The 27519-nt window shown below is 38.8% G+C and overlaps 2 protein-coding genes across 2 annotated transcripts in view; one reads left to right on the forward strand and one right to left on the reverse strand.

The window, feature by feature from the left end:
* Window positions 1-10076, reverse strand: part of LOC121390192 (transmembrane protein 201-like) — a 31300-nt gene extending 21224 nt beyond the window's left edge. Inside the window, exons 1-4 of the mRNA XM_041521950.1 lie at window positions 9915-10076; window positions 8072-8189; window positions 3492-3662; window positions 2017-2202 (exon numbers count right to left, since the gene is read on the reverse strand). Of these exons, the coding sequence (XP_041377884.1) occupies window positions 2017-2202; window positions 3492-3662; window positions 8072-8189; window positions 9915-10033 (594 nt within the window). The 5' untranslated portion in view covers window positions 10034-10076. The remainder of the gene's footprint in view (window positions 1-2016; window positions 2203-3491; window positions 3663-8071; window positions 8190-9914) is intronic.
* A 13205-nt stretch (window positions 10077-23281) lies between these two features.
* On the forward strand, window positions 23282-24655 carry LOC121389688. Its single transcript, XM_041521337.1, has one exon. The coding sequence runs from the start codon at window positions 23282-23284 to the stop codon at window positions 24653-24655; it is 1374 nt and encodes a 457-aa protein (XP_041377271.1).
* The last annotated feature ends 2864 nt before the right edge of the window (window positions 24656-27519 follow it).

Raw genomic sequence — 27519 nt, forward strand, 5'->3', positions numbered from 1 at the left:
TGCACTGGAACAAAGTTTGTAATGTTTAACGAAACCACATGAGTTGATTAATCAATCATCAACTATTGGATGTCAAACTTTTGGTAATTCTAACTCGTAGTCATCAAAAGAAACCAGCTGTATTTTTCCTAACGCAGAAAGGGATCTTTTATATGAACTTTCCCACAGACAGGAAAGAACATACTGTGGCTTTTGACCAGTTGTGATACACTGGTTGGAACGAGATCAACTGAGGTGGTTCAATCCTGCTACGCAAGCACCTCAAGCAAGCACCCAGCAGACTGTGCTAAATGCTACCCCTGGTTGGAACGAGAAATAGCCATATGGGCATTGTGATGAAAATCTATAGGTGCAGACATAAACCAAGTTTCTCTGATTTAGCACTTGTAATTTGTAAGAAACTGATCTAAAAGCTAAATTATAACATAAAAAAATTGAAGCCATTGCCACTGCCAGAAAAATAACACTTATGTTTTGCATTTTTATTTCATATAACCGGCCTCTGTGGCGTCGTGGCAGGCCATCGGTCTACAGGCTGGTAGGTACTGGGTTCGGATCCCAGTCGAGGCATGGAATTTTTAATCCAGATACCGACTCCAAACTCTGAGTGAGTGCTCCGCAAGGCTCAATGGGTAGGTGTAAACCACTTGCACCAACCAGTGATCCATAACTGGTTCAACAAAGGCCATGGTCTGTGCTATCCTGCCTGTGGGAAGAGCAAATAAAAGATCCCTTGCTGCCTGTCGTAAAAGAGTAGCCTATGTGGCGACAGCGGGTTTCCTCTAAAAAAATCTGTGTGGTCCTTAACCATATGTCTGACGCCATATAACCGTAAATAAAGTGTGTTGAGTGCGTCGTTAAATAAAACACTTCTTTCTTCTTCTTTTTTTTTCATAAAGCATGTTTGACAAATCATCTAACACCCGGTCCCAGCTAGTTAATTTTTAGTCTGTGCTAGTGGGAATAACCAGCAGTTTTACTATAATACACAGAGCACTAGCCAAAGTTTTTATGAGGGCTAGTAACATTTTTAAATACTGTGCAAAGGCGAGACAAAAAACAACAACCTGGATATTCATTAGCTGTTATGTTATTTATGCTACTTATTATTAAATTCAGATTATAGTAAAACATTCTAACAATAAATCTGTGTAAACAGAACCACGGTACGAATTTAAACACAGCTAAGACGATTTGATGATCTTACATGACGTGACAATGAGTTATGAAACTGTTGAGTCACACTTGATAAACAGAACCACGGTATGAATTTAAACAGCTGACACCATGCATGATCATCTTACATGTGACAGTGAGTCACACTTGATAAACAGAACCACGGTATGACTTTAAACACAGCTGACACCATGCATGATGATCTTACATGTGACAATGAGTCACACTTGATAAACAGATCCACGGTATGACTTTCACACAGCTGCCATGATCATCTTACCTGTGACAGTGAGTCACACTTGATAAACAGAACCACGGTATGACTTTAAACACAGCTGACACCATGCATGATCATCTTACATGTGACAATGAGTCACACTTGATAAACAGAACCACGGTATGACTTTCAACACAGCTGACACTATGCATGATCATCTTACATGTGACAATGAGTCACACTTGATAAACAGAACCACGGTATGAATTTAAACACAGCTGACACCATGCATGATCATCTTACATGTGACAATGAGTCACACTTGATAAACAGAACCACGGTATGAATTTAAACACAGCTGACACCATGCATGATCATCTTACCTGTGACAGTGAGTCACACTTGATAAACAGAACCACGGTATGAATTTAAACACAGCTGACACCATGCATGATGATCTTACATGTGACAATGAGTCACACTTGATAAACAGAACCACGGTATGAATTTAAACACAGCTGACACCATGCATGATCATCTTACATGTGACAATGAGTCACACTTGATAAACAGAACCACGGTATGACTTTAAACACAGCTGACACCATGCATGATGATCTTACCTGTGACAGTGAGTTATTAAAGTCGGCCGAGTCTGACGTATCAAACTTGGTTCCCTGCAGCCCCACCCGTAAGATATCGTCTTGTTTGTGGAGCTCGCGGTTGACGCCCAGCCTGCAGTGGGAGCACAGCTGATACTCTTTCTCCAGATATCTTTCGTACACTTCGATCTCAGACTCAAACGTGTCCTGAAAACAGCATGCACTAACATATCAACTTTAATGTAGCAACACAGTGTTAGTCAGTGTTTCTGCCAGATAGAAATTTTTGGGTATGGCTCCATGGAATCGAAGGAAATGTTTTTATTTAACGACATGCTCAACACATTTTATTTACAGTTATATGGCGTCATACATATGATTAAGGACCACACAAATATTGAGAGGAAACCCGCTGCCGCCACTTCATGTGCTACTCTTTTCGATTAACAGCAAGGGATCTTTTATATGCACCATCCCACAGACAGGGTAGTACATACCATGGCCTTTGTTACACCAGTTGTGGAGCATTGGCTGGAACGAAAAACAGCCCACCAACAGGGATCGATCCTAGACCGACCGCTCATCAAGCAAATGCTTTACCACTGGGCTACGTCCCGTCCCGCCCCGCTGGAATCGAATGCAACCACAGTCAACAAGGGGCATGGGGGGGGCTTCCCCCAGAAAGAAAATGGGCTACGTTTAGGGTTTGGGTGAAGAAAATCATACAGTAATTAATTTTGTCAAAAGGTTAACTTAAAAAATGGTGTCGCACCCAATTTACCCTCTAGCAGAAACCCTGTCGTACATGTATGTAGGTGTATAGTATAGAGGATAATAAACGAGTTACCAGTTATTATCAAATTTATGCCCTGAGTGAAATAATTTTCAATCGTTACGAGCTTTAGCAAGTGACAAATGAAAATTATTTCACAAAGGACATAAAATTGATAACTGGTGCCGAGTTTGTTATTCTATTTATTATCTGAGCTATTTTTTCTCTAAAAGCCTTTATTTTCGACACACATAGCAAGTACGCACTGTTCTGAGTTTTGCTACAACTTTGTAATTTAATCATGTCCAAAGATAATTTTCAAAAACAAAAGTTCTCTTTATTCTGGTACAAAATCTATAATGAATTGCATTAAAATGACATATTGTTATAAATTTAACACCAAAAACAGACAGCCGTAAATGCAAACGCTTTAAACTACATGTACATGATGTCACTTTGTGTGTTTGCCAAATCATGATGACGTCATATTTAGTACTGACAAGGTCATTAGTTTGTAAGCGTCAAATCATCCAATAGTATTGTTCGTTAGACCAATGATGATATTTATTTTCCCCCGTTATGAGTGCCTGCTGGGGTAATAAAACTTTTTAGCTATTTTTTTTTTTTGTTAGGGGTGGGGTGGTTACAAGTTTACATAAATATAAATGTAATGACTACCTTGAAACTGTCAAATATGTTAATGAACCTTCAAAGTGTTTCTCACCTCGCTAATTGGAGTAAACATTGCTAGCTGTTTGATCTTAAGTATCTGGTTCTGTTCACACTGCCGACAGATGGACGTCTGGCACGCGAGGTAGGCATCAGGCTTGCACTTCACGGGATAATTCAAATCTTCCACATGCTGGGCTGGAATGGGTTTATTGTAGTCACCATCCTGTAAAAGATACACAACATTTTAATAGTAACATTATGAAATCATGAGTTACACAATCTGTAAAACATGCAAATTATGAAGACTGCAAGAAAAAGGAAGGAAGGAAATTTAAAAAAAAAAAAAAAAAAAAAGGTTTTATTTAACAATACACTCAACACATTTTATTTACGGTTATATGGCGTCGGACAATGGAATCTTTTATATGCTCCATCCCATAGACAGGATAGTACATACCATGACCTTTGATATACCAGTTGTGGAGCACTGGTTGGAATGAGAAATAACCCAATAGGTTCACCAACGAGGATTGATCTCAGACCGACCATGCATCAAGCAAACGCTTTACCACTGGGCTACGTCCTGACCCTTCACTAGGAAAGGAGAGCAATCACTCCCACTACCCTCTTCTACACGACCTCTGAAATTGTTTAGGAGAGTGATAAATTTTAAACCACCTTGCGATAACTTTTTAAAATGAATTTCATTTGAAACTTCATGTGACTGCTCGCCTGGCATCATTTAAGGAAAGTGACTTTCAGCTTGCCTCGACTTTTGCTCATGACGAAGACGTATACATATGGGCTTTTGTGAACCTAGCATTAGACAGAAACACGAGGAGAGGAATAATTTTTAAAAAAACACATTTAAAAGACGATATTTGCCAAATATGTTTTTTTTAAAATCATAGTGACATTTGTACAGTTTTATCTTGAATCATGAATGCCAAACGATAAACATGAAATCATTAAACTTTTTTTTATCACATCAGTGAAAACCCCCTACAAATTGTATATATTTTACATAATGGAATAAATAATTTTAAAAAAAAGGAATAAGTTATGAATTGTAATTCCCATATTATATGTATAAAAAAGTACGAGTATTCAGTACTGTGTCCTGAAAATTAATAAAAGATTGCACCATTGAAGCATTTGATAGCCTGAGCTAGCACATGTTTAGACAGTAATAACGTCATCACTGATTGGATGAAATTTGACTTCTACTGGCTCTTGAGATAACAGTACATGTAGCTGTTCTGCTTACTCCCACTTGTAAAAAAAAAAAGAAAAGGGGGAAAACTTTTTGTTAATTTCAAAATCCTTTATAATTATTGGATACACTACATTGAACAGTCAACAATAAATACATTTATAGATTATTTCAGTATATTTTATGCTATTTTAAGCAGTTTGTATTGCACAAAAACCTCTTGCTTCGGACTAGGACACTCGACCCGACAGAGCTCCGTACATAGGTGTTGACAGGTGTGGATTGTAACCAGTCGCAAATTCTGGGTCCTTTGTTTTAATTGGAGTGTAATAACCTTGATGGCTCTCTAAACCAAGAATGGTGCTATCGTTAACGTCTGTTTCATCTCTTGACCCGGCTCAGCGACTTTGACAAATGTGTAGCCTAGTGGCAGTCGATTAACACTACTGTAGGTCAGACTTAGTGACTGGTGATATACTTAGGCAGACTTTAAAATCACAAACGTCATAAACACCAGCCATATTAACCACTATTTATTTATTATTTTAAATCATGCACGAGATACCGATGTCTGGGCAGGCCGGTCCACTTGACGATAGGAATATGTTCCAATAATAGAAATGGACAGGTGCTTCGGACCGACTAGAATGACAAAAGTGGGACCGGCAAACGCACGTTTAAAAAAAAAAATTTCGGTCTCAGAGATCGAGAATCGGTCCCATGCAGAACGGGAAAAAAGGGCTTTTCCCCACCCCTGCCACAGAGTACTGCACATCAAATCATATTCCAGTCACATGGTCTGCGACTTTCTAACAAATGTATTGAAACAAACAAAAATTAAATAGTCGGCTATGATCATTGATTATTGTTACTATATTGTGTACATATATAGATATACAAACAACAGATGTACATTCATTACCCTCTGGTTGAAATGCAAATATTTAAATAAGTTTTATTTGATTTTTTTTTTAAAGATAAAAAAGAAAAATAATAGATGTAAACAGAGCTGCCAAACCCTAGCCACAAGTGAGAGTAGCATTCATGACAAGATGAGCGTAGCAAATGAAATTTGAGTGTAGCATGGCCAAATCTCATACAAACAAAAGCAAAAGAAAACACCAAATAACTAGATTATAGTAACCGCAAAAGACTGGGTCGTGCTATTTTTAGCATAGATAGCGCTTGTCGTCGGTTGAGGGATAGGGACATACCCGAAATGTAATGAATGTTGTCAAAGAAGTCGGGCGATTTGAACAGGATTTTGAATGACCAGAATTTTGTTTTTAAAACAGCATCAAAATGCAATAAACCCAAAAATAACTGTTGTGTGATGATATAATCAATACCATATTTGAATGCTCATATTCTTATTTCAAGTTAAAATTAAAATTACTCTATTCCTAACTGGCATACGTTCACATGCAATTTTCTATATTCACGGCATGAAAGCGTAACACAACTAAAGAACAGTTCTTTGAAGGTTTTATAATATGCGACATTGATGGGGCCGGCCTATAGTAAAACTACATGTCTGTTATTGAATACATCTTACTATAACTGTTTTAAAATGGTTCTTAATCCGCAAATTAAGAAAAAGCCACAGAAATGAGGAATTCAGCTTTTAGTTACTGTATTCCAAGATTACGTCCAGTTTTTAGTATAATTGCCAGAAATCGCCCGCTTTTCAACTGTACTCTGTAGGCCTATAATTTGTGATAAAGATGAAACATATACTAGTGTTTTCCCTAGACTGTTTTAGCATGGTGCAGCACCATGCCTCAATAGTCTAGCACCATCTTGCCTTAATCAGCACCATGCTGCCCTGAGATTAACCAAGCCCTTTTCACTAATTAATTCTAAAATTGCCTTTATAAAACACCCAAAAAGGTATTACTAATTAATAAAATATGCCTTTTATATCTTTTGCCATTCATTTATTAAAGCAAGCACATAAATTACATTAATGTTTATTTCAATTAATTTTTTTGTATTTTTAATGAAAAACAAGTGCCCCGAAAATGGATGAAAATGCCCCACAAGTGTTTGTTCTACCATGCCTTGCCAAATTTCTAGGGAAATCACTATATACACTTGATAAATAAAACATAATTTGTTAGTAAAAACTTTAACCAAATAGACTAATCATCCAGTTAAGTGTTTATCCGTTGCAAAAGTTATTACTGGTTTTCATTAGCGTATCATACTGGATTTTTTTGTTCAACTGATCGTAGCAATTTGGGCATGAGCGTAGCAAACGTCCACTAAGCGTTGCAAACTACATGTACGCCCAAAGCACTCAGTTGGTAGCTCTGCGTAAACCGTGGCCCATTCCTACATACATGTACAGTACCTATTACAGTGTTCGAGATTAACGGTATCCTGATATCCCGGGGATGCCAGAATTTAATTTTGGATACCAGACTTCAAGAACCCAGTATCCCACCGGGATACCATATAATAATAAATTCTCAGGTGGGATACCAGATTTTGAAATGTTAGTATCCAACTGGGATACTGCCCCCAAATTTTAATCTTTAACACTGTATTATCATTTATTTTTCTTCTTTTTATTATTCCGTCTAAGAAGCATTGTACTGTGCATGTGCGGGTACGTCATTTTCCATGTTTAAGGCCTCTACATGGGAAAAACAATTTCCTAACTATGCATAATTAACGAACACTGTTTAATTATTTTTTTAAAGGAAAAATTCTGTATATCAAGCGTTCTGATCCGGTCTGCATTTTACCAACACCCATCGCTAATAGTAACACTTGATGGCAATACGGATTTAAATAAGCATTACGTTCATACCAATGAATAGTTTGTAAAATACCAACAATTTTTTTTAGTAAAAATTAATGATTTGTCCTTGTTAATCTGGCATGTGTGAGGTCATGTGACATGCAACAAACGTTAATTCATCTTCCTCCATTTTAAGTCAATGGGTTATGTGGACCCGACAGCAGTAATTTTAAAGAATAAACAAAAACAACTTAGTAAAATTAATGGTTTTAGGGATTTCAAAAGTTTTATATTTAGATACTTACATACGTGTACTTGATGAACTTTACTTTTAATGAAAATGTTCTAGAACTCTGAAGAAAAACCTCACAAATGAACAAGAAGCAGACAACAACAAATTGATGCTGATTGCGCAAACCGTGCATGAGAAAACAAAGTAATGGAATTGGAAGCATAACACAGTTTGGAACATTGACAATATTTAAAATATAATTTCAAAGTAACTTTGAGGTAACCAGTCAGTTAACCCACATGTTATGCAAATATAATTCACTATGTGAACCAACTTCCGGTTACCTAAGATTTCAAAATATTGTCCCCTGCCATAGTACTATTAAATTGACTCCAGAAAGCCCATGTTCCAACAATGATTAATTTATCATATATATCATACCTCAGTGAAGCCATTATATTGTTCACATTGTGGACAGTCCCAGCAGTTCCGGTTGCCATAGGGAACAACGGTCTCAAACATACAAAACCAGCAACTCACACGTACAGGACACTTTCGTCTGAAACAGAACAGTATACATGTTGAGAATGATTACAGTAACACCAGCAGTCTGCTACAAGGTCATTCTATGTAGGGTCTTCACTAGCCCGAGTACTCTGACTGTAAGAGAGCTAGACGGACATTTGGACATAAACACGCTCTCATTACAGTCAGAGACCAACCTATGTCTTTTTTTGGCAATTCCTGACTACCAAACGGTAGGCAACGAGTCCCGCTCTAATACCACAACAATCCTATGTTTGACGTCAAATACCTTTACATCAATCATTTTCGAGTTAAGTGATACAAAAAAATCCACATATTAATCACTAATACACTTACTACAGAAAGCAACCCGACAGCACCCACATTCAGCTACGCTTCGTGACACTCCGTCGCAACAATTGCAAAGCTCGGCGATCTATTTCGAGACGTAGACCACGTGATCGCGCACTGGGCGATTCCGCCTTGTGCAGCCGTCTCATATCAAGCGAAGTTACAACATGGAAGAGTTGGCTAATGCCGTTTTGGATGAATTTGGATTTCATTATGTCATTAAACCAAAACAATTACACATTATTGATTCCATTTTGAATTTGAAGGATACATTTGGGGTGTTATCGACAGGATACGGCAAAAGTATGTGCTACGTGCTGCCTCCTCTTATGAGATGACCCCTGTAACTGCTGCACAAGGCGGAATCGCCCAGTCTCGAAATAGATCGCCGAGCTTTGTAATTGTTGCGACGGAGTGTCACAAAGCGTAGCTGAATGTGGGTGCTGTCGGGTTTCTTTCTGTAGTATGTGTATTAGTGATTAATATGTGGATTTTTTTGTATCACTTAACTCGAAAATGATTGATGTAAAGGTATTTGACGTCAAACATAGGATTGTTGTGGTATTAGATAGGGGACTCGTTGCCTACCGTTTGGTAGTCAGGAATTGCCAAAAAAAGACATAGGTTGGTCTCTGACTGTAATGAGAGCGTGTTTATGTCCAAATGTCCGTCTAGCTCTCTTACAGTCAGAGTACTCGGGCTAGCTAGGTCTTCACGAGTACTCAGGTACAGGTCGAGTCTAGGAAGACTTGAGTCCATTAAAAGGACTCGAGTACCTGTACAAGTGAGACAATGTAGAGCATTAATTTCAGTAGTAACTAATCAGTAATACAAGTTACAGAATAATTGTATGATCATGTGCTAGTGTCTCTTTTTAATTTGTCCGTCTGTCACAATACTGAACGTATCAACCACTTTCTAAATGCAATTCAATGGCATGATTTGGCATCCATGTTCAGCACCTGAATTAAGATGCATGATCATGCTATTTTACTTTATTCTCATTATCATCTAGTAGGCCTAAGTGTTGGGTATTCGGGTCTGGGTCGAGTTTGACCCTCACTACTCCAGTCCAATATTCTGAACTTGTGGATGTCCTACTTCTATGTGGCAAGAGTTCCAACCGTTCCCCCATTAGTTATCGGCAACTCGTAATTATATCTGGTGGTGCGAATTGGCAGAACTCTTCTCATAAATTCAACCTTGGTTGGGTTTTTTGCTCATTTTCACCTAATTTTTAAGAATATTTTTGGACCTATTTTTTAATGAATGTGACGGACTTTCAAAGTCAAAGACGTCAAAAATCTTCAAATGTGCGAACTCGCGCGTGATCAACGGATTCATGATCGAAACGGGTCCCTCACTGAAACAAGTTAACGGGCGATAAAATTGTGGAATTGTTACTTACCTCATTAATTTGTAGACTAATAGTATTAGGAACATGGCAGCTAATGCTAAAACAACATAACCTGGACTAACAACAGCTTCGTCTAACCAACTGAATGTCATTCTAATGTTTTCAAACATTTTTGCACAGAAACTATATTGTTCTTCACGTGCGAACCGTTTTTCAAACTGTTTCCGGTATTAACAAGGCTGGAGTTGGTCATAAGAATGAGTCCTTGATTCATATTACACGTTCTAACTTTGGGCCATTCGTAATTAACGCTAAGTAATGCATAAATTGTTTATACCGAGCCAGAATTGACACGGCTTGTTTTGTTGCGTTTTGAAAAATGTCTATGAATTCTAGTGATACACTTTCTGGAAGGCGTTAATGCTGTTTCATTTTATTAAATAATGTTTAACCGATATTAAACGACTTCGGAGTTTTGACCTGCGAATGCGTGAAAATGGCTTATTTTTGTTGAAAGTACATGGACGGTATCTTTTGAATAGATTGCTCTATAAATAAGACTTGCGGGATGTCATTGGAATTTAGTAAACCTATATTATTATGAATGAAATATGAAAAATGTTTGTCTCTACCAGAATAGTTCTAAAGTTATTGATTTGTGAAACAAAGTTTACGGTTTGATTTCGTTTGCTATTGTGGAGCCAGGATTTTATATTCCTGGCTCCCTCATTGGGTGGTTCATCGCAGGGGTGGGGGTGGGCGGCACCCACCTTGTAAGTCGTCTTATGGGGTGACTGGCCAATATAAATGGCAAACCCTTAACCAATGTGTGAAGTGGCGCGGGGGGGGGGGGGGGGGGGCGGTCGGCTTTGAATCAGACGGAACTCCTTTGCAGGGCGCTGTCAGACGATACGAGCACAGAAGGCGTAAAGCCCGTAAAGGATGGTATGGGGGGTTCTCCCCCAGATATTTTTGGAATATTGACACCTCTTTAGCGCTGTCTTGGTGTGTTTTCTACTGCTATCGAAGGATTTATTTTTAAAATCACACTTTTGGATTTGCAGACATCGTAACATTTTAGGGTCAGTCCATTTCAGATCAACTAATGAACCACGCACTTTCAGATTCACTTAATTGTTTTTTTTTACCAAATATTCCTGTTATCTACATGAATAATACTGAAATATGGGCTTTGTATTCCAAGTATTTTTTTTTAGAAATGGTCATTTTGCAAACCATGATAGGTTACATGTAGGTGTAAAATTTAGCTCAACGATTGTCATCATTTTTATTCTATGTTTCAAGTTGCATTATCGCAGCATATAAAGTACAAAGAAATCTCACATTTTTTATGGGAATTAAAAAGCTTACAAAGGTATTATATCTACGTATAGTAGAATGGTAGTTTTCTGTTGTCATACAGAATGCTTAGAGACAACTAAACAATAAGGATTCCATTTTATCTTACAAAAATATTGTCTTATATTCATTAGGTCTTCAATTGCTGTATAAATCTTAAAGGGACATTCCTGAGTTTGCTGCACTTTCTAAGATGTTATCGACTAACAGAGACTTTGTAACGATTGTAATTACATATCAAATATATTTTTCTGCATACAATATTAGTGGCTGTATATTAAACGTTTTCCTGATCGTTCTAATATTTGTACTAGGTTAAATTTCATCTTATTTCTTAAAATATTGTTTTTTCGTACGTACGAAGTTATTTGAAGATAAAATCCAGTTTGGGCTTCTTACAAATATTAAGACGACCAGAAACATATTGAATATATAGGCACTGATATTTTAAACAAGAAAATATATTTAATATGCAAGATTAATCGTAGAACTATTTTATTAGTCGGAAACATCTTACAATGCAGCAAACTCAGGAATGTCCCTTTAAATATTACAACAATGCGATTATTAATTATGGATCAACATCCTTCTAAATTCGAAAAATTAGTTTTGTGGGCTTTTTTCAATTAAAAAAAAGGTGGGTATACTGTCAAAATCCCGAATTTTGTCTCATTTTATAGCTAATGGTATGTAGTTTATGTGTACCAAATGCAGTTATCCATATGGAAGTCTTTTGTTGGGAAACTTATTTTTAATTATGCATGATTTTAGCATTGAATTGAACTTGACAAAGAATAAATGTATGTAATATTGAATGTAAGACTGTTTTTGGTGTCTCAAAAATGGCTGCTCGTAAGATAAAATGGCATTATAAAGATTCTTCAGTTGTCTCTAAGTATTCAGCGTAACTACTGAAGACTACCAGTCTGCTATATAAAATATTTTTATAATCTTCCTAGTACTCGTCCAAAATTCCATGTTTCTATGTAGCCTACGTTATTTCCAGATATAACAGGACTTGAAATATAGCACGGAAAGAATGATGGCCATTTTCGAGCTACATTTAACACCTACCATGTTTAGCAAAATGACCATTACAGAGTCCAAATTTCGGCTTTGTTCATGTGGATGACTGAGGAATAGTTGGTACACATGTCAAGTGAATCTGAGACCGACATGCGTTGCCGACACTAAATAATTTCTGATTTGAGATGGATTGATCAGATAAATGTTATTTTGACATATTTACTAGATGTCATAAAAGAACAATGCTATTCTTTATAGTTTTGTCTTTACAAGAGACTAGGGCCCCGTTCCACGAAGCGATCTTAGCACTAAGATCAACTTAAGTGCATAGGGTAGCTACTAGTATGCGCCTAAGGTGATCTTAGGACTAAGATCACTTCGTGGAACGGGGCCCTGGCCTTATATATATATATTCCGGGTTTGTTTTCCATGGAGCGGAACTCTCTTTTCCGCGGGGGGTGGGGGGGGGGGGGATCATCCGATCTCCCCTGGTCATGGGTCTGTTTCTTCCTGACCAACGTACGCCATAAGCATTGGTGATCGTCGCCTTTCTTCTTTATGTAGCACGAACATCCTGCATCATTTTAACTATAGTCCTCACAGGGAACGCCCTTTTTATACTGTGGAATTTACAAATTATTTATTTCTGAGCCGATTGTTTTCTACATTGCACACAAAAAGAGTAATAATTTGTTATTTCCAAAATACTTTTCTTCTTACGTCAAATCGAACTGAAATTATTTGAAAAAAAACACACACACACAAAAAACAACAATTGTAGGTGGAAGGACTAAAATGTCTTCATTACACCTTCCCTCGGTGGTGGGGGGGGGGGGGGGGGGGTCAGTGTGACGCTGCGTAACGTGAACTATACCTCGCATAGTCTGACTACTCTGCCGTTCGATAAGCCAGACGAACACGTGGACGGTTATTTCATTTCATTTGAACTTATTTTCGTGCTTATATCCAATTAAAGGAGAGGACAATTAAGGCATTTGGCCTGGTATGCATATTCAACGCTATATAATGCACATTATTGCTTAATATCAACGTATAATCGTATAGTTAATTAATAAAACGGTTAAATGTGATGGTTATTATATATAACGGGCGCAGCCATTTTGTACCATCTCAGTGAGTACGCCCTCTGGCGAGCTGGTGGTTACGTAATACTTTACGCGTAACGTCAGGAATGAGCCTTAAACCTAGAGAAACCCAATCTACCTGGTTTTTGCGGGATGATAAATAGTCATACATTGCAATGTTCTGTAATAATACACATCCCAGTAAGCTAGCAATAAGTATATCCAGCACTATATATATTATTTTTCAATACAAAATAAAATACCACAACAAGTCGAAACAATTAACAATGTTTTGCCCATGCATTAACCTACGTACTGAAATGATACACGGAGTGTTTGCTAAGTTAATTGGTCTGTGCTGTTAGTTGCTTCTACCTGTGATTCCTGATTGGCAGGTGTGTATTTGATTGGTAGCCAGACGAGCCAATTAATTGACGCTGTCTAGACACAAAAATACATACCGGTATTGTGGAATATTACCTGTCGCCCCTAAAATTGTAATGGACATGGTTTATTACTGTAAATAGTTCTGTAAAACTATTGATTAAGTAGACTTTTCCATCTAAAACCACGGAACTGACCAATTACGTAGTCCCAAAGAAAAGGAAATTATCACTTGGGTATCGTGGGTTGTCGTTTTTCCTCCAACTTAGCATATCAATAGGCCTAATAGTGTACAGTTTTCCTTTGGATTATTTAACAGAGAAAAATACTATAACCCATTTTGTTCCGTTAATGCAACTTGAAATATATTTAGTTAAATAGTTTACTATATTATTACGTCATTGTGACGGAACATGCTCTTAATTTCTTTTCGCCTGTGGCTATATTAATTGTTTTAGAGGGCCGTGTGCAGTCCCAATATGCACTTAGACTAGGTGGGCACTTTGTTACGTAATACCTCCGCGCGACGGTGGTCGAGCTGTTCCCAATACACACCCAGACCAGTTGCGGGGGCCATGTGGCCAGTAGTTACGTAATACCTCCGCGAGTTCTGTTTTACGACCAGGGGATTGTCAGTGAACTGGCGACAGTAAGTCTGACCATCTAAGAAAAATATGCCGTCTTGGTCGCTGTGGAAAATTCACATGATAGGGGGAGAACCGCGATGTGCCCCCAGGCGATATTCTGATTTTTGTAATAAATAAATAGGATTTAGAGGTATCGGGGAGAAACATATTGGATTATTCCGGGGAACGTCAGTCCGACTGGACTTGGTAATTATATATTTTCTGCTCTGTTGTATAACCTTGATGTGATTGATGTGACTTTAAATATTTTAATACTGTATTATACCAATATTATTTAGACAGTGTTTTCGGTAATGTGACGAAGTAAATTGTAGGCTTCACTGTCTAAAAATTATTAAAGCTTAACCAGTCATCCTAGAGGACCTAGGTAAACTGTAGGTTATTGTCTTTATGGTGATATGTACCAGTATTAATTCTGTATTACAAGGTTACTGAATGAGTAGTTACGGGTTAATTAAAAATTAACCAGTTAGGAATAGAGTTGTAATTCCTTTATTAATTAAGTTCCCCTGGAAGCGTTTCTCAATTATAACACGTGTGCGTGTTGTATCACGGTGAAGTGATTAGAATATTGTGTAAACTAGACACCTAGTGATTAACTAATTAAGTGATTAGTTCTGGGTTGTTATTATTATTGTTGTTGTTAATTAATTAACTGCGGCAAATATATTTGTCAGCTTAAGGTTAATACAGATTCTAAAGTGTATTGTGTTTTGTTGTGTTTTCTAGTGAACTAAACGTGCTATATTACATATACTTTATATAAGATCTTATCTCTGATATACCTAGAGCCGAGCCACTCGGGTATACACTGCCCGATACAGAGAGATCTAATAGATATACAGTTAGGAGAGATATTTGGATAATCGTGTTTCATTCAGTTACGGGTATTATAGGATCCCCGTGACAGGAGTGAAAATTGGGGCGCTCGTCTCGGATCTGAAACGGGACATGCATATTTAAAAAAGTGTTGTTTCTAAATGGGGGCTTTATAAATTATTTTTACAAATTACCAGAAGTAGCACGTTGTTCACTAGAAAATTAATTAATAATACGTGCGTCATATCTAAACATGGATAAGAATTTGCTGGATAGGCCTACGCTCAGTGTAGTGGAGATTAAGCGAGCACGTAAGGCCGAGTTAGTTGAAATCGCGGGTGAGCGAGAAATTGATTTAACATCAGCTAAAACATTAGGAGATATAAGGACAATTATTATCCAGGAAGTTTTTGGTGATAGTCATGTTATGGAAGACAGTGCGATTGTTCCAGAGATAGAGATAAATGAGTTAAGTGTGGAACAACAATTAGCTTTTAAAAAGCTTTAGTACGAAAGAGAAGAACGTGCATTAGAGAGAGAGAGAGAGAGAGAGAGAGAGAGAGAGAGAGAGAGAGAGAGAGAGAGAGAGAGAGAGAGAGAGAGAGAGAGAGAGAGAGAGAGAGAGAGAGAGAGAGAGAGGAGAGAGAGAGAGAGAGGAGAGGGATAGAGAGAAAGAAGAGAGAGAGAGAGAAAGGGAGAGAGAGAGAGAAAGAGAGAGGGATAGAGAAAAAGAAGAGAGAGATAGAGAAGATAGAGATAGAGAAGATAGAGAGAGGGAGAGAGAGAGAGAGAGGGAGAGAGAGGGGGAGAGAGAGAAAGATAGGGATAGAGAATTCCAGTTAGCAAAATTAAAAGTGGAACATGAGTTAAAATTGAATACTGAAGAAGTTAGACGAGAAGCAGGAAATGGGTTTAACATGTCGGAGGCTTATAGATCAGTGCCTGTATTTGACGACCAGGAGGTAGACATGTTCTTCCAACTTTTTGAACGGGCCGCTAAGCAGCTAAATTGGCCGCAGTCTAAGTGGACATTGTTAGCCGTGTCTAAGTTTAAGGGGAAGGCTAGCGTAGCTTATAATTCAATGAGTGATGAGCGAGCAAGTCAGTACGACCTAGTTAAGGCTGCAGTGTTGGGGGCTTATGAATTACGACCTAAGGATTATCGTTTACGGTATAGCGAGTTGAGAAAAACGCAGGGTCAGTCTTATAGTGAGTTTTTGGCTAAGAAGGCAGGGATGTTTGATAAATGGGTGGTGTCTCATCAGGTAGAGTCATATACCGAGTTACGGGAGTTGTTGATCTTACAGGACATTAAAAATGGATTACCAGTTAGTTTACGTATTCATTTAGAGGATCGTGATATCAAAAAAATAGAGGAGGCTGGCATAGTGGCAGATGATTACGTGTTAATACACAAAGCTCAGGCAGTACAGGGTAGCTCTTTACAACAGGGTGATAAGAAGAAATTTCAGCCAGGTTTTTCCGGGAAAGTAACTATCGGGAAGAGTCTTCTAGTTGGTCAGCTAGTCAGGCAAGGAATGCACCTGGTGGGCAAAGTAAGGATAAACCTGCATTATCAGCCAATGCACGAACTTTTCGTCCACATTGCAGTTACTGTAAAAAGGATAACCACCTTGTCGGTGACTGTTTTAAAAGGAAACGCGATAATGCGCAAGTGGTCGGTTTAGTGAGGTCAGCTCCGTTAGCGAGAGAGTTAATGGTTAGTCCCATGGCAGATAAAGTAAACCCGTATGTGTCCACTGGTATGGTTTGTGATGTGAAACAAGAATTGAGTCCTAAGGCAATATCAGTCTATCGAGATACTGGGTGTAACCTGTCGCTTATAACGTCAAAGTCTTTAGCTGATATTGAAAATTCAGATACAGGACGTAGTTTGGCCTTAACCTCAGTTACTGGAGAAAAGATGGTTGTCCGGTTACATAACGTCTTCTTGTGTTCGAAGTTTGTGACGAGACCAGTCATTATGGGTGATGTGATTGACTTGCCTGTTGAAAACATAGGAGTTTTGTTGGGTAATGATTTGACTAGTCAGTGTTGTGAGCCGAAATGTGACCAATTGTTAATTAAAGACAGCCCTTTACCAATAGAAGAGAGTGAGGTTGATGAGATTAGATATCCTGCGTGTGTAAAGACTAGGTCTATGGCCAGTAGGGTAACACGAGACCCAGAGGATATTTTTGATTTGTCTGATACGTGTGTGAGCCATGAAATTGGAGTGGATGAGGTTATCAGTAAAATGGTAGATAAGTCAACTGACGAACTAAATGTGGTGGAACCTGTTGACCTTCCATAGAGGGTAAATGAACCAGTTGTGTTTGATAGAGGGGCCTTACCTTGTAATAGACAAGAGTTAATTCTAGAGCAGGGGGCTGATCCAAATTTGTTGGCAGCTCGCACTACATTGTTAACTGAGGGTGAGATGGAAGACCAGATGTCGGGTTATAATATAGACAAGGGAGTATTAATGAATAAGAGAGTTAGAGATAGGAGGTGGCAGGCGACCGAACTAGCTAGGAAGCAACTGAGCCATGCTCAGAACAAAATAAAATCAGTGTTTGATAGGAAGGCTAGGAGTCGGGAATTTAAACCAGGGGATAAAGTGCTGCTGTACCTTCCCATTAAATGGGGTTCATTGCAGAACAGGTATTTCGGGCCCTATGTTGTGCACAAACGGGTTAATGAGACAGGGTATGTGATAAACACTCCTGACAGGGTTAGGAGAAGTAGGTATTGTCACATCAATTTGCTAAAAGGTTATTTTGACAGACTGCCGATAGTTCCAGTATTACTGGTCCAGATTGAGAGTCACTTAATTTCCTGTGATGACGTCAAGACTGCAAAAAGCCAGATTCTAGCAGACTTGAGCCCCCAGCGAGCAAAGTTGATTACGTTGATACAAGACAATGTTTCCATTTGTCAGGACCTTCCAACGGTTACCAATACCTTAAGCCAGGATGTGCGCTTGGAACCCAACGCTACACCGATTCGACAGCATGCCTATCGGAGAAAACCTGGAAAACGTGCGACACTGAAAAAGAAGGAAACGAAGTTCCAGTGGTCAGATGAATGCGAGAAGTCATTCAACCGTCTCAAGCAGATGCGCTCCTCGTCTCCCGTGATGGCATCACCAGACTACTGAATGCCTTTCAAGCTGGCTGTGGATGCCAGTAACGTAGGAGCTGGAGCTGTGCTGTTCCAAGAAGACGAAAATGGACTGGACCATCCTGTAAGTTTCTTCTCCAAAAGGTTTGACAAACACCAGGTGAACTATTCCACTATAGAGAAGGAAGCTTTGGCCATGGTACAAGCTCTGAAGCATTTTCAGATCTACGTGAAATCGGCATTGCATCAAGTGGTGGTCTTTACTGATCATAATCCGCTCATTTTCATTCACAGAATGAAAGCCACCAACCTGAGAGTTTTGAGATGGAGTCTTCTTCTGCAGGAATTCCCAATTACCATTGAACACATCAAGGGCACTTCCAATGTAATCGCTGATTCCCTGTCCCGAAGTTGAACGTATGATAATGTGTTGACATTCTTGATTTCTGTTTTGTTTTTATTTTATTGTATACCAGGGACTCAGAGACTCAGTGTGATTACTGGTAGTCACTTTATTACTATGTTTTATAAATGCCCGGATGCGTCGGTTAACGCACATTTGTTTTGTTTAAATGTAGTATATTTCCCTGTTCCTAGAGTAGAGGAAATATCCTTTTTGAGGTGGGTGTGTGTGACGGTACATGCTCTTAATTTCTTTTCGCCTGTGACGATATTAATTGTTTTAGAGGGCCGTGTGCAGTCCCAATATGCACTTAGACTAGGTGGGCACTTTGTTACGTAATACCTCCGCGCGACGGTGGTCGAGCTGTTCCCAATACACACCCAGACAAGGTGCGGAGGCCATGTGGACAGTAGTTACGTAATACCTCCGCGAGTTCTGTTTTAGGACCAGGGGATTGTCAGCGAACTGGTGACAGTAAGTCTGACCATCTAAGAAAAATATGCCGTCTTGGTCGCTGTGGAAAATTCACATGATAGGGGGAGAACCGCGATGTGCCCCCAGGCGATATTCTGATTTTGTAATAAATAGATAGGATTTAGAGGTATCGGGGAGAAACATATTGGATGATTCCGGGGAACGTCAGTCCGACTGGACTTGGTAATTATATATTTTCTGCTCTGTTGTATAACCTTGATGTGATTGATGTGACTTTAAATATTTTAATACTGTATTATACCAATATTATTTAGACAGTGTTTTCGGTAATGTGACGAAGTAAATTGTAGGCTTCACTGTCTAAAAATTATTAAAGCTTAACCAGTCATCCTAGAGGACCTAGGTAAACTGTAGGTTATTGTCTTTATGGTGATATGTACCAGTATTAATTCTGTATTACAAGGTTACTGAATGAGTAGTTACGGGTTAATTAAAAATTAACCAGTTAGGAATAGAGTTGTAATTCCTTTATTAATTAAGTTCCCCTGGAAGCGTTTCTCAATTATCACGTGTGTGTGTTGTATCACGGTGAAGTGATTAGAATATTGTGTAAACTAGACACCTAGTGATTAACAAATTAAGTGATTAGTTCTGGGTTGTTATTATTATTGTTGTTGTTAATTAATTAACTGCGGCAAATATATTTGTCAGCTTAAGGTTAATACAGATTCCAAAGTGTATTGTGTTTTGTTGTGTTTTCTAGTGAACTAAACGTGCTATATTACATATACTTTATATAAGATCTTATCTCCGATATACCTAGAGCCGAGCCACTCGGGTATACACTGCCCGATACAGAGAGATCTAATAGATATACAGTTAGGAGAGATATTTGGATAATCGTGTTTCATTCAGTTACGGGTATTATAGGATCCCCATGACAGTCATTTATGCTGTTTTTAAAGTCAGGTTGATCAAAGAGAAGCGCCTTGTCGAAAATTACTGCTTTTGTTTACACTGTGCATACAGGAGATGGTCAGGAGCTAACGTCATTTCGCCCCAAGCTATCCCACCGGACTTCACGAAAACGAAACAAAATGGCTGCCCCCAGTTAGCAGGAATAATCATGTTTTTTTATTAACTCTAAAATTACTCTTTTTTCATTTGCTAAAGTGTCAGTATGTGTTGGTGGTCCGGGTATGCATCTTTCTAAAACATAAGGCTCTTGTTTGAGTTGACCCTACCTTTAAGGGTCAAACACGCTGTCCTGGGCACACACCTCAGCTATCTGGGTTGTCTGTCCAGGAAAATGGTTTGGACGGTTATGATCGCTCTCTACCGTTTAGAGATAACTCTATTGCGAAAACACGGAATTGGTGCCTACTACTGAAAAAAATCCAACAGCACCCTCTTTCAGTAATCTTCAGGTTAAATACACAGGTGCTGACGGGTTTCTTCCTGTAGTGTATGTATTAATGCATGGTTACTATGTGAAATACTTGTTATGGGCGAACTCGGAAATGATCAATGTAAAGGTATTTAGCGTTAAACATAGGCTTATTGTTGTATTAAGTGCCGGAATCGTTGCCAACCCTTAAGTGTTAAATTTTTATATTGTTGTTGATCATCATTTTGTTTTTCTCATTACCATATTTTGACACCCAATAGCCGATGTATTTTTCGTGCTGGGGTGTCGTTAAACATTCATTATTTCATTCGTTGCCAACCCGATGGTGGGCATCAATATCGTGTTTTCGCTATAGAGTTATATCTGACTGAGGTCTCACTACACAGATCACATCCACTATAGTTCATAATTGTGACACAAGTTATGGCTCACATATTGACTTCTAGGAAATGGTCAAGAATTAAAACAATATGTATGTTTAATGGTAAGCTTTCTGGCTGTATTTTGCCCATGCTATTTTGTAATATTGTGCATTGACCTTTTGGGACATAGACAGCTCGAGTGAATCGGTTAATGAACCACCTGTTCGGACCGGTATTACAGCCTGATGCGATCATATAGCAAAAAAACTGAGACGGAAATGTTCTCAATTTTGGAGTGAAAATAAATGCTTATATAGGCTAATGTATGTTTCGCAATGGTGTATGTTGTTAGTGCCAACGAGAACCCGTTCTAGTTGCAATCTTCATTTGAAGTTGGGCAATTTAACATGGGTTTCAATGGCAGATGACATCTGTGTAGTGAAACCTGAGATAGCGATCATCACCGTCCAAATGGCCGTCTCGAACGGCAAAGTACTCGCAGAACTCTTGTGAGGGAGGCCGGTTTAGGCATCTATAGTCCTTCCCACAGGGAACGCCTTTTTTCATACTATGGAATGTACTACAAACTATTTATTTTTGAGTAGACTGATTTCTAAATTGCACACAAAACCTTTTACTTTTCTTGTTACGTCAAACCACAGGCCCGTAGCCAGGATTTTGAGAGGGGTCGTTTAGGCTTATGGTGAGGTATGAAGTGCCTCACACGAGGGCGCTAAGCGCCCAAGTTGCTTAATGGGGTCCGGGGGCATATTGAAACAAAGACACACACACACACACACACACACCATTGGCTCCGGGCCTGAACCAAACTGAAATTATTAACAAAGAAGCATTTTTGTAGGAGGATGGGACGGACTATCTATGTCTTTCAAACAAGTTATTTCCCTTTTTACATATTCTTTAAAATATTAATAGTGTTTGCCACGTTGCCCATTCGGTTTTACATTTTCTATTTCAAATTTCTGTTGCATTATGCCATGCAGTGTATCAATACGAAAACATTTCTTAAATTTTCTTTTACATTTTTGTATTATAAATATAATATCTTATATTAATGATTAACTAACTTATAAAATTGCTTCTGTTTTTCTTTACCAACCCAAACATTACGGATTCCTCTATTTAAATGAATAGTAAATACCAAATCTGTTATCTACTCAAGGTGAATTTCTTTTTTTAGGAACCATAGAAATGTCGCTGGCCACATTTACAGGGGCGTTGGCTGGGTGGTTCGGACGAACCCCCCACCCCTCACTCGCCACTGCTGAGACTAAAGCAATTGTTTACATATAGAATATCAGGTTACTACGTTTTGATATCGTGGTTATTTGCTAAGGTTTAGATAATGTTGTAAGGCGAGCTTCAGCGAGTTCGTTACACCGTTATTGAACCGAGCTAAATAACCACGATATTAAAACGTAGTAACCTGATATTTTATTTTCATGCAAACCCCTTACAAGTCATATTTTACTAATGTTCCAATGGTACGAATGTAAACATTCTTTGTAGGAAGCTACTTGTTTTTTTCAAAATGTTTAATTAAAAACGCTGGCTAGTTCCGAATGGGAGCGAATAATGGAGAATTGACAAATAAGAGGTAATTTGATGTTATGTGAAGTGTAAATGCTATATATTTGTTTATGCATTTCTACAATTATTACTGTAAATGGATATTTGAAAAATGAGGAAAATACCTATCTAAAAATTGAGCAAACATCCGTCATGCGCAAAACTCATTTCCTAGTGACACGATAACACATAGAAATGACAAGGTTATCATGCTACCAACAGAGGAGTTATCAGGCAGTGACCTAATACATTTCGAGGTGCAGAACGTAGCCCAGTGGTAAAGCGCTTGCTTGATGCGATGTCGGTTTAGGATCGATTCCCGTCGGTGGGCCCATTGGGCTATTTATCGTTCCAGCCAGTGCACCTGTTCTCACCCATAAGACAGACGTCCCATAAGGCAGACATGCCATTTGATAGACAAAACTCTTTATTGGGTTATGTAATGTATCCTGTACACCCCTGAAAATTGTTATATCTACCAATTCCACACAGGCAACTAGGAGAAGTTAATTGTAATCTGCTAAACAGAATTAACAAATGTAAAGATATTGTGTTTTATGATGTCCGTGTTTTTAGAGTTTAGCAACATCCGTATACAATTCATTTCACTTCAGATAGACATTGTTTGTATATCAATGAGTATTATGTCTCTGACGACCAATGTCTTGTATTTCATTGACCATACATTTAAACCATAGCTAAGCACAGAGATAACATAAAAGTTCTTATATATTAACTGCATGTAGCTACCAAAAACAGTCATTCAATTTTTTAGTCATGGCTGGTCTTAGAAGGATAGAATTTGTTCAATCACAAAAAGGTTCACCACAAGTAATATTGGATGGATTTTTATTTGCAAAGAATCGCACCAGAGGGGAAAGTGTTCACTGGAGATGCGTGACAAAAACGTGTACCGGGAAATGCACCACTGTCGGCGAATTTGTACGGAACACATCGGAACACAACCATCTTCCAAGTGATTCGAATGTTGCTCGGTTTATCAGCATACTACGGAAGCGAGCAAGAGAAGAAACAACACCTATGCAGCAAATATACAATGATGAGGTTGCAAAGCAAGCATTAGAAACTGTTCCTCATTTGCCTTCCTTTCCCAGTATGAGCAGTGCACTGTACAGACAGAGACGAGTTCTGATACCTGCCCTACCACAGACTAGAGCCGATGTCATCCTAGAAGAACCATGGACACAGACAAATGACGGAAGACGCTACCTGTTATTTAGCGATGGAAATGAAGATAACATGCTTGTGTTCTCTACAGATGAGCAAATCGTAGCTCTACAGGCTGCAGAATCCATTTTTATGGACGGAACTTTCTCTTCTTGTCCAGCATTGTGGAACCAATTATACATCATCCATGCTATGGACGGAACCACTATGTATCCCCTTGTGTTTGCTCTTCTTCCCGATAAACAGAGGATAACATACATTAGACTGTTCAGTTTGTTGAAAAATGAAGTTCAACAATTATTAAACCAACCCCTTGCTCCAAGTAAAGTTCAGACTGATTTTGAGATGGCTGCAATCCAGGCAGTTGAGACGGAGTTTCCGCAAGCTGAAGTAAAAGGGTGCTTTTTTCACTTTACACAGGCCATTTGGAGGAAAACTCAAGAACTGGGTCTTGCTGTTTTGTACAAAGAAGATCCAGCTGTACAGACATGGATTCGAAGGGCTGCTGGACTACCACTTTTGTCCATTGCACAAGTACAGGATGCATGGTTAGAAGCCATGAATGACGGACCTGATGTTCCACAGGCGGAGGCATTTAATGATTATGTTGTTTTAACATGGGTAGACGATGACTCCAGATTCCCTTTGATTGTATGGAACCATCATCTGACCACTAGCCCAAGAACAAATAATAATCTGGAGGGATTTCATTCCAGAATGAATCGTTCAATCCAAGTTCATCATCCAAACATATACCGATTTGTAGAATTAATCAAAGGAATAGAGACCTCCGAACGTGCTAAATTGAGACAGATAAACTTTGGAGCTGCCCCACCACCAAGAAAGAGAGTGTATAAGCAGAATGAAAATAGAATCGTGAGATTGAAGGCGCAACTAACCCTTGAACAGAAAACGCCCATTCAGTTCTTGGATGCCGTTGGACATCTGTTAAAATTAGTATAAATTGTGGAACAGACAGAAAATTGAATCGTGAGACATGTTAAAATGTGTCTCCCGGGTATATGTATGTGTATAAATAAATCTAATTTTATATAATTTTGTTATGTGTTTTGTATTTAATTGTATCCGACTATTCCATTATTTACTACATGTATTTTTCAAGGTAAACGGCAGGTAATTAGTTTTAACGCGTCTGCGTTATGGGACGTCTGTCTTATGGGAGGACACCAGTGCACCACGACTGGTATATCAAAGGCCGTGGTATGTGCTATCCTGCCGGTGGAATGGTGCATATAAAAAATTATTGTTGCTAATCGAAAAGAGTAGCCCATGAAGTGGCGACAGTGGGTTTTCTCTCTCAATATCTGTGTGGTCCTTAACCATATGTCCGACGCCATATAACCGTAAATAAAATGTGTTGAGTGCGTCGTTAAATAAACCATTTCCTTCCTTAATACACTTTCGAATTATCATGTAGGTGTTATCAGGTCATGGTGCATGATAGAGTGTAATATCCTTAATACATTTTCGAATTATCATGTAGGGGTTATCAGGTCATGGTTTCATGATAGAGTGTAATATTAGACTATTCATGTAGGTGTCCAGGAACATTTTTTAAAGTTTGTTTTGTTTAACGAAACCATTAGATCACATTGAATAATTAATCATCGGCTATTGGATATCAAACATTTGATTATTTTGACTCGGTAGTCAACAGAGGAATCCCGCTACAGATTCATTGTGGTGGTTCGAACCTGTGACATAAGCACCTCAAGCGAGCACTCAACCGACTGAGATAATGTAGACAAAACGGTCCGCTAGGTTCACATTCGACCCCCACCCCTAGGTCCAAGACCAGTAGCGGATCGAGGGGTCTGGACCCCCCCCCCCCTTTTTGAAAATCGACCGTAACGTGATTATATCTTTTCTGTGTAAAAGGAAAGATTAGTATGTATGTATATGTGTATATATGTCTGTATGTCTGTCTGTCTGTCTGTCTGTCTGTCTCTCTCTCTCTCTCTCTCTCTCCCTCTCTCTCTCTCTCTCTCTCTCTCTCTCTCTCTCTCTCACACACACACACACACACACACACACACACACATATATATATATATATATATATATATATATAGATATAGATATAGATATAGATATATAGATATATATATATATATATATATATATATATATGCATGTATATTGTAATCAGCAGCCGCCATTGTATTGTATATAATAATGTTTGTTGTTCTGAGTGAATAAAGTTCTGTTCTACTGTCATCACGTTTGGACACACACACACACACACACACACACACACACACACACACACACACACACACACACACACACACACACCCCACCCCACCTTCAGAAATCCTGCATACGCGCCTGAAGACCACGCCCTGCCCATTGTTTAGATCTACCTGCATATTTTCAAAACACACGCCTGGTTACAGCTCGAGTGTCTACGTTACCACATTAGAAAAATAAATGTATTGTTTCAGGAAAGTTATTCCGGAACGTGTGTGTAAAACACTCGCCTGTATATCGAAACCCGTGGCATGCACTATCCTGTCTGTGGGATGGTGCATACACAAAATCACTTTGCTACTAAAGGAAAAATGTAGCGGGTTTTCCCTCTAAGACTATGTGTCAGAATTACCTAATGTTTGACATTCAATAGCCGATATTTGATATATCAATGTGTTCTAGCTGTGTCGTTAAACAAAACAAAACAAACTTAATCTTGTGCAGAAAAGTAACGGTGCGGTTACGAACAAGCTCCACTCTGTCAAGCCGGTCTTGTGACTGGCAGTCCTCCTATAGGCGGCGCAGAAAGGATGAAGTAGCCTTGTGTCGTGCTCGCATCGGTCATATATATTGGACGCATTCATTTATTTTAAAGGACTCTGTTCCTTAGTGTGAACATTTTCAGTGTACACTGACTATGCGTAACATTTTGGTGGAGTGTGATCATCTGAAGCCGACAAGATATATTTATGAATTATTGACCGTCATTGAGGGCAATATCATGTTTTATGGACCGAAGAAATTGATATTAACCGAGGTCATATTTTGTATTTTTTCAAGCGTTTACTGCAGCTGTGTATAATATGTTTGTAAACCACCTCAATGCATTACCGTTTGGTGATCTGAGTTGAATAAAGTTCTGTCTAGAAAGAAAGAAATGGTTTTTATTTAACGACGCACTCAACACATTTTATTTACGGTTATATGGCGTCAGACATATGGGTAAGGACCACACATATTTTGAGAGGAAACCCGCTGTTGCTACTACATGGGCTACTCTTTCCGATTAGCAGCAAGGGATCTTTTATATGCGCTTCCCACAGGCAGGATAGCACACACCATGGCCTTTGTTGAACCAGTTATGGATTATTGGTCGGTGCAAGTGGTTTACACCTACCCATTGAGCCTTGCGGAGCACTCACTCAGAGTTTGGAGTAGGTATCTGGATTAAAAATCCCATGCCTCGACTGGGATCCTAACCCAGTACCTACCAGCCTGTAGACCGATGGCCTAACCACTACGCCTCCGAGGCCGGTATAGATAAACGAATGTGGTCTAGTTGGTGTCGTTAAACAAAACAAACGTAATTTTGTTTAGCCCAGTGGTAAAGCGCTCGCCTGATGTGCGGTCTGTCTAGGATCGATCCCCGTCTGTGTGCCAACTGGGATATTTTTCGTTCCAGCCGGTGCACCACGACTGATATATCAAAGGACATGGTATGTGCTATCCTGTCTGTGGGATGGTGCATATAAACGATCCCTTGCTACTTTCTCTCTAAGACTATATGTCAAAATTACCTAATGCATGGCATCCAATAGCTGATGATTAATATACCA

The sequence above is a fragment of the Gigantopelta aegis genome, chromosome 15 (assembly GCF_016097555.1).
Source record: "Gigantopelta aegis isolate Gae_Host chromosome 15, Gae_host_genome, whole genome shotgun sequence".
Lineage (NCBI taxonomy): Eukaryota > Metazoa > Mollusca > Gastropoda > Neomphalida > Peltospiridae > Gigantopelta > Gigantopelta aegis.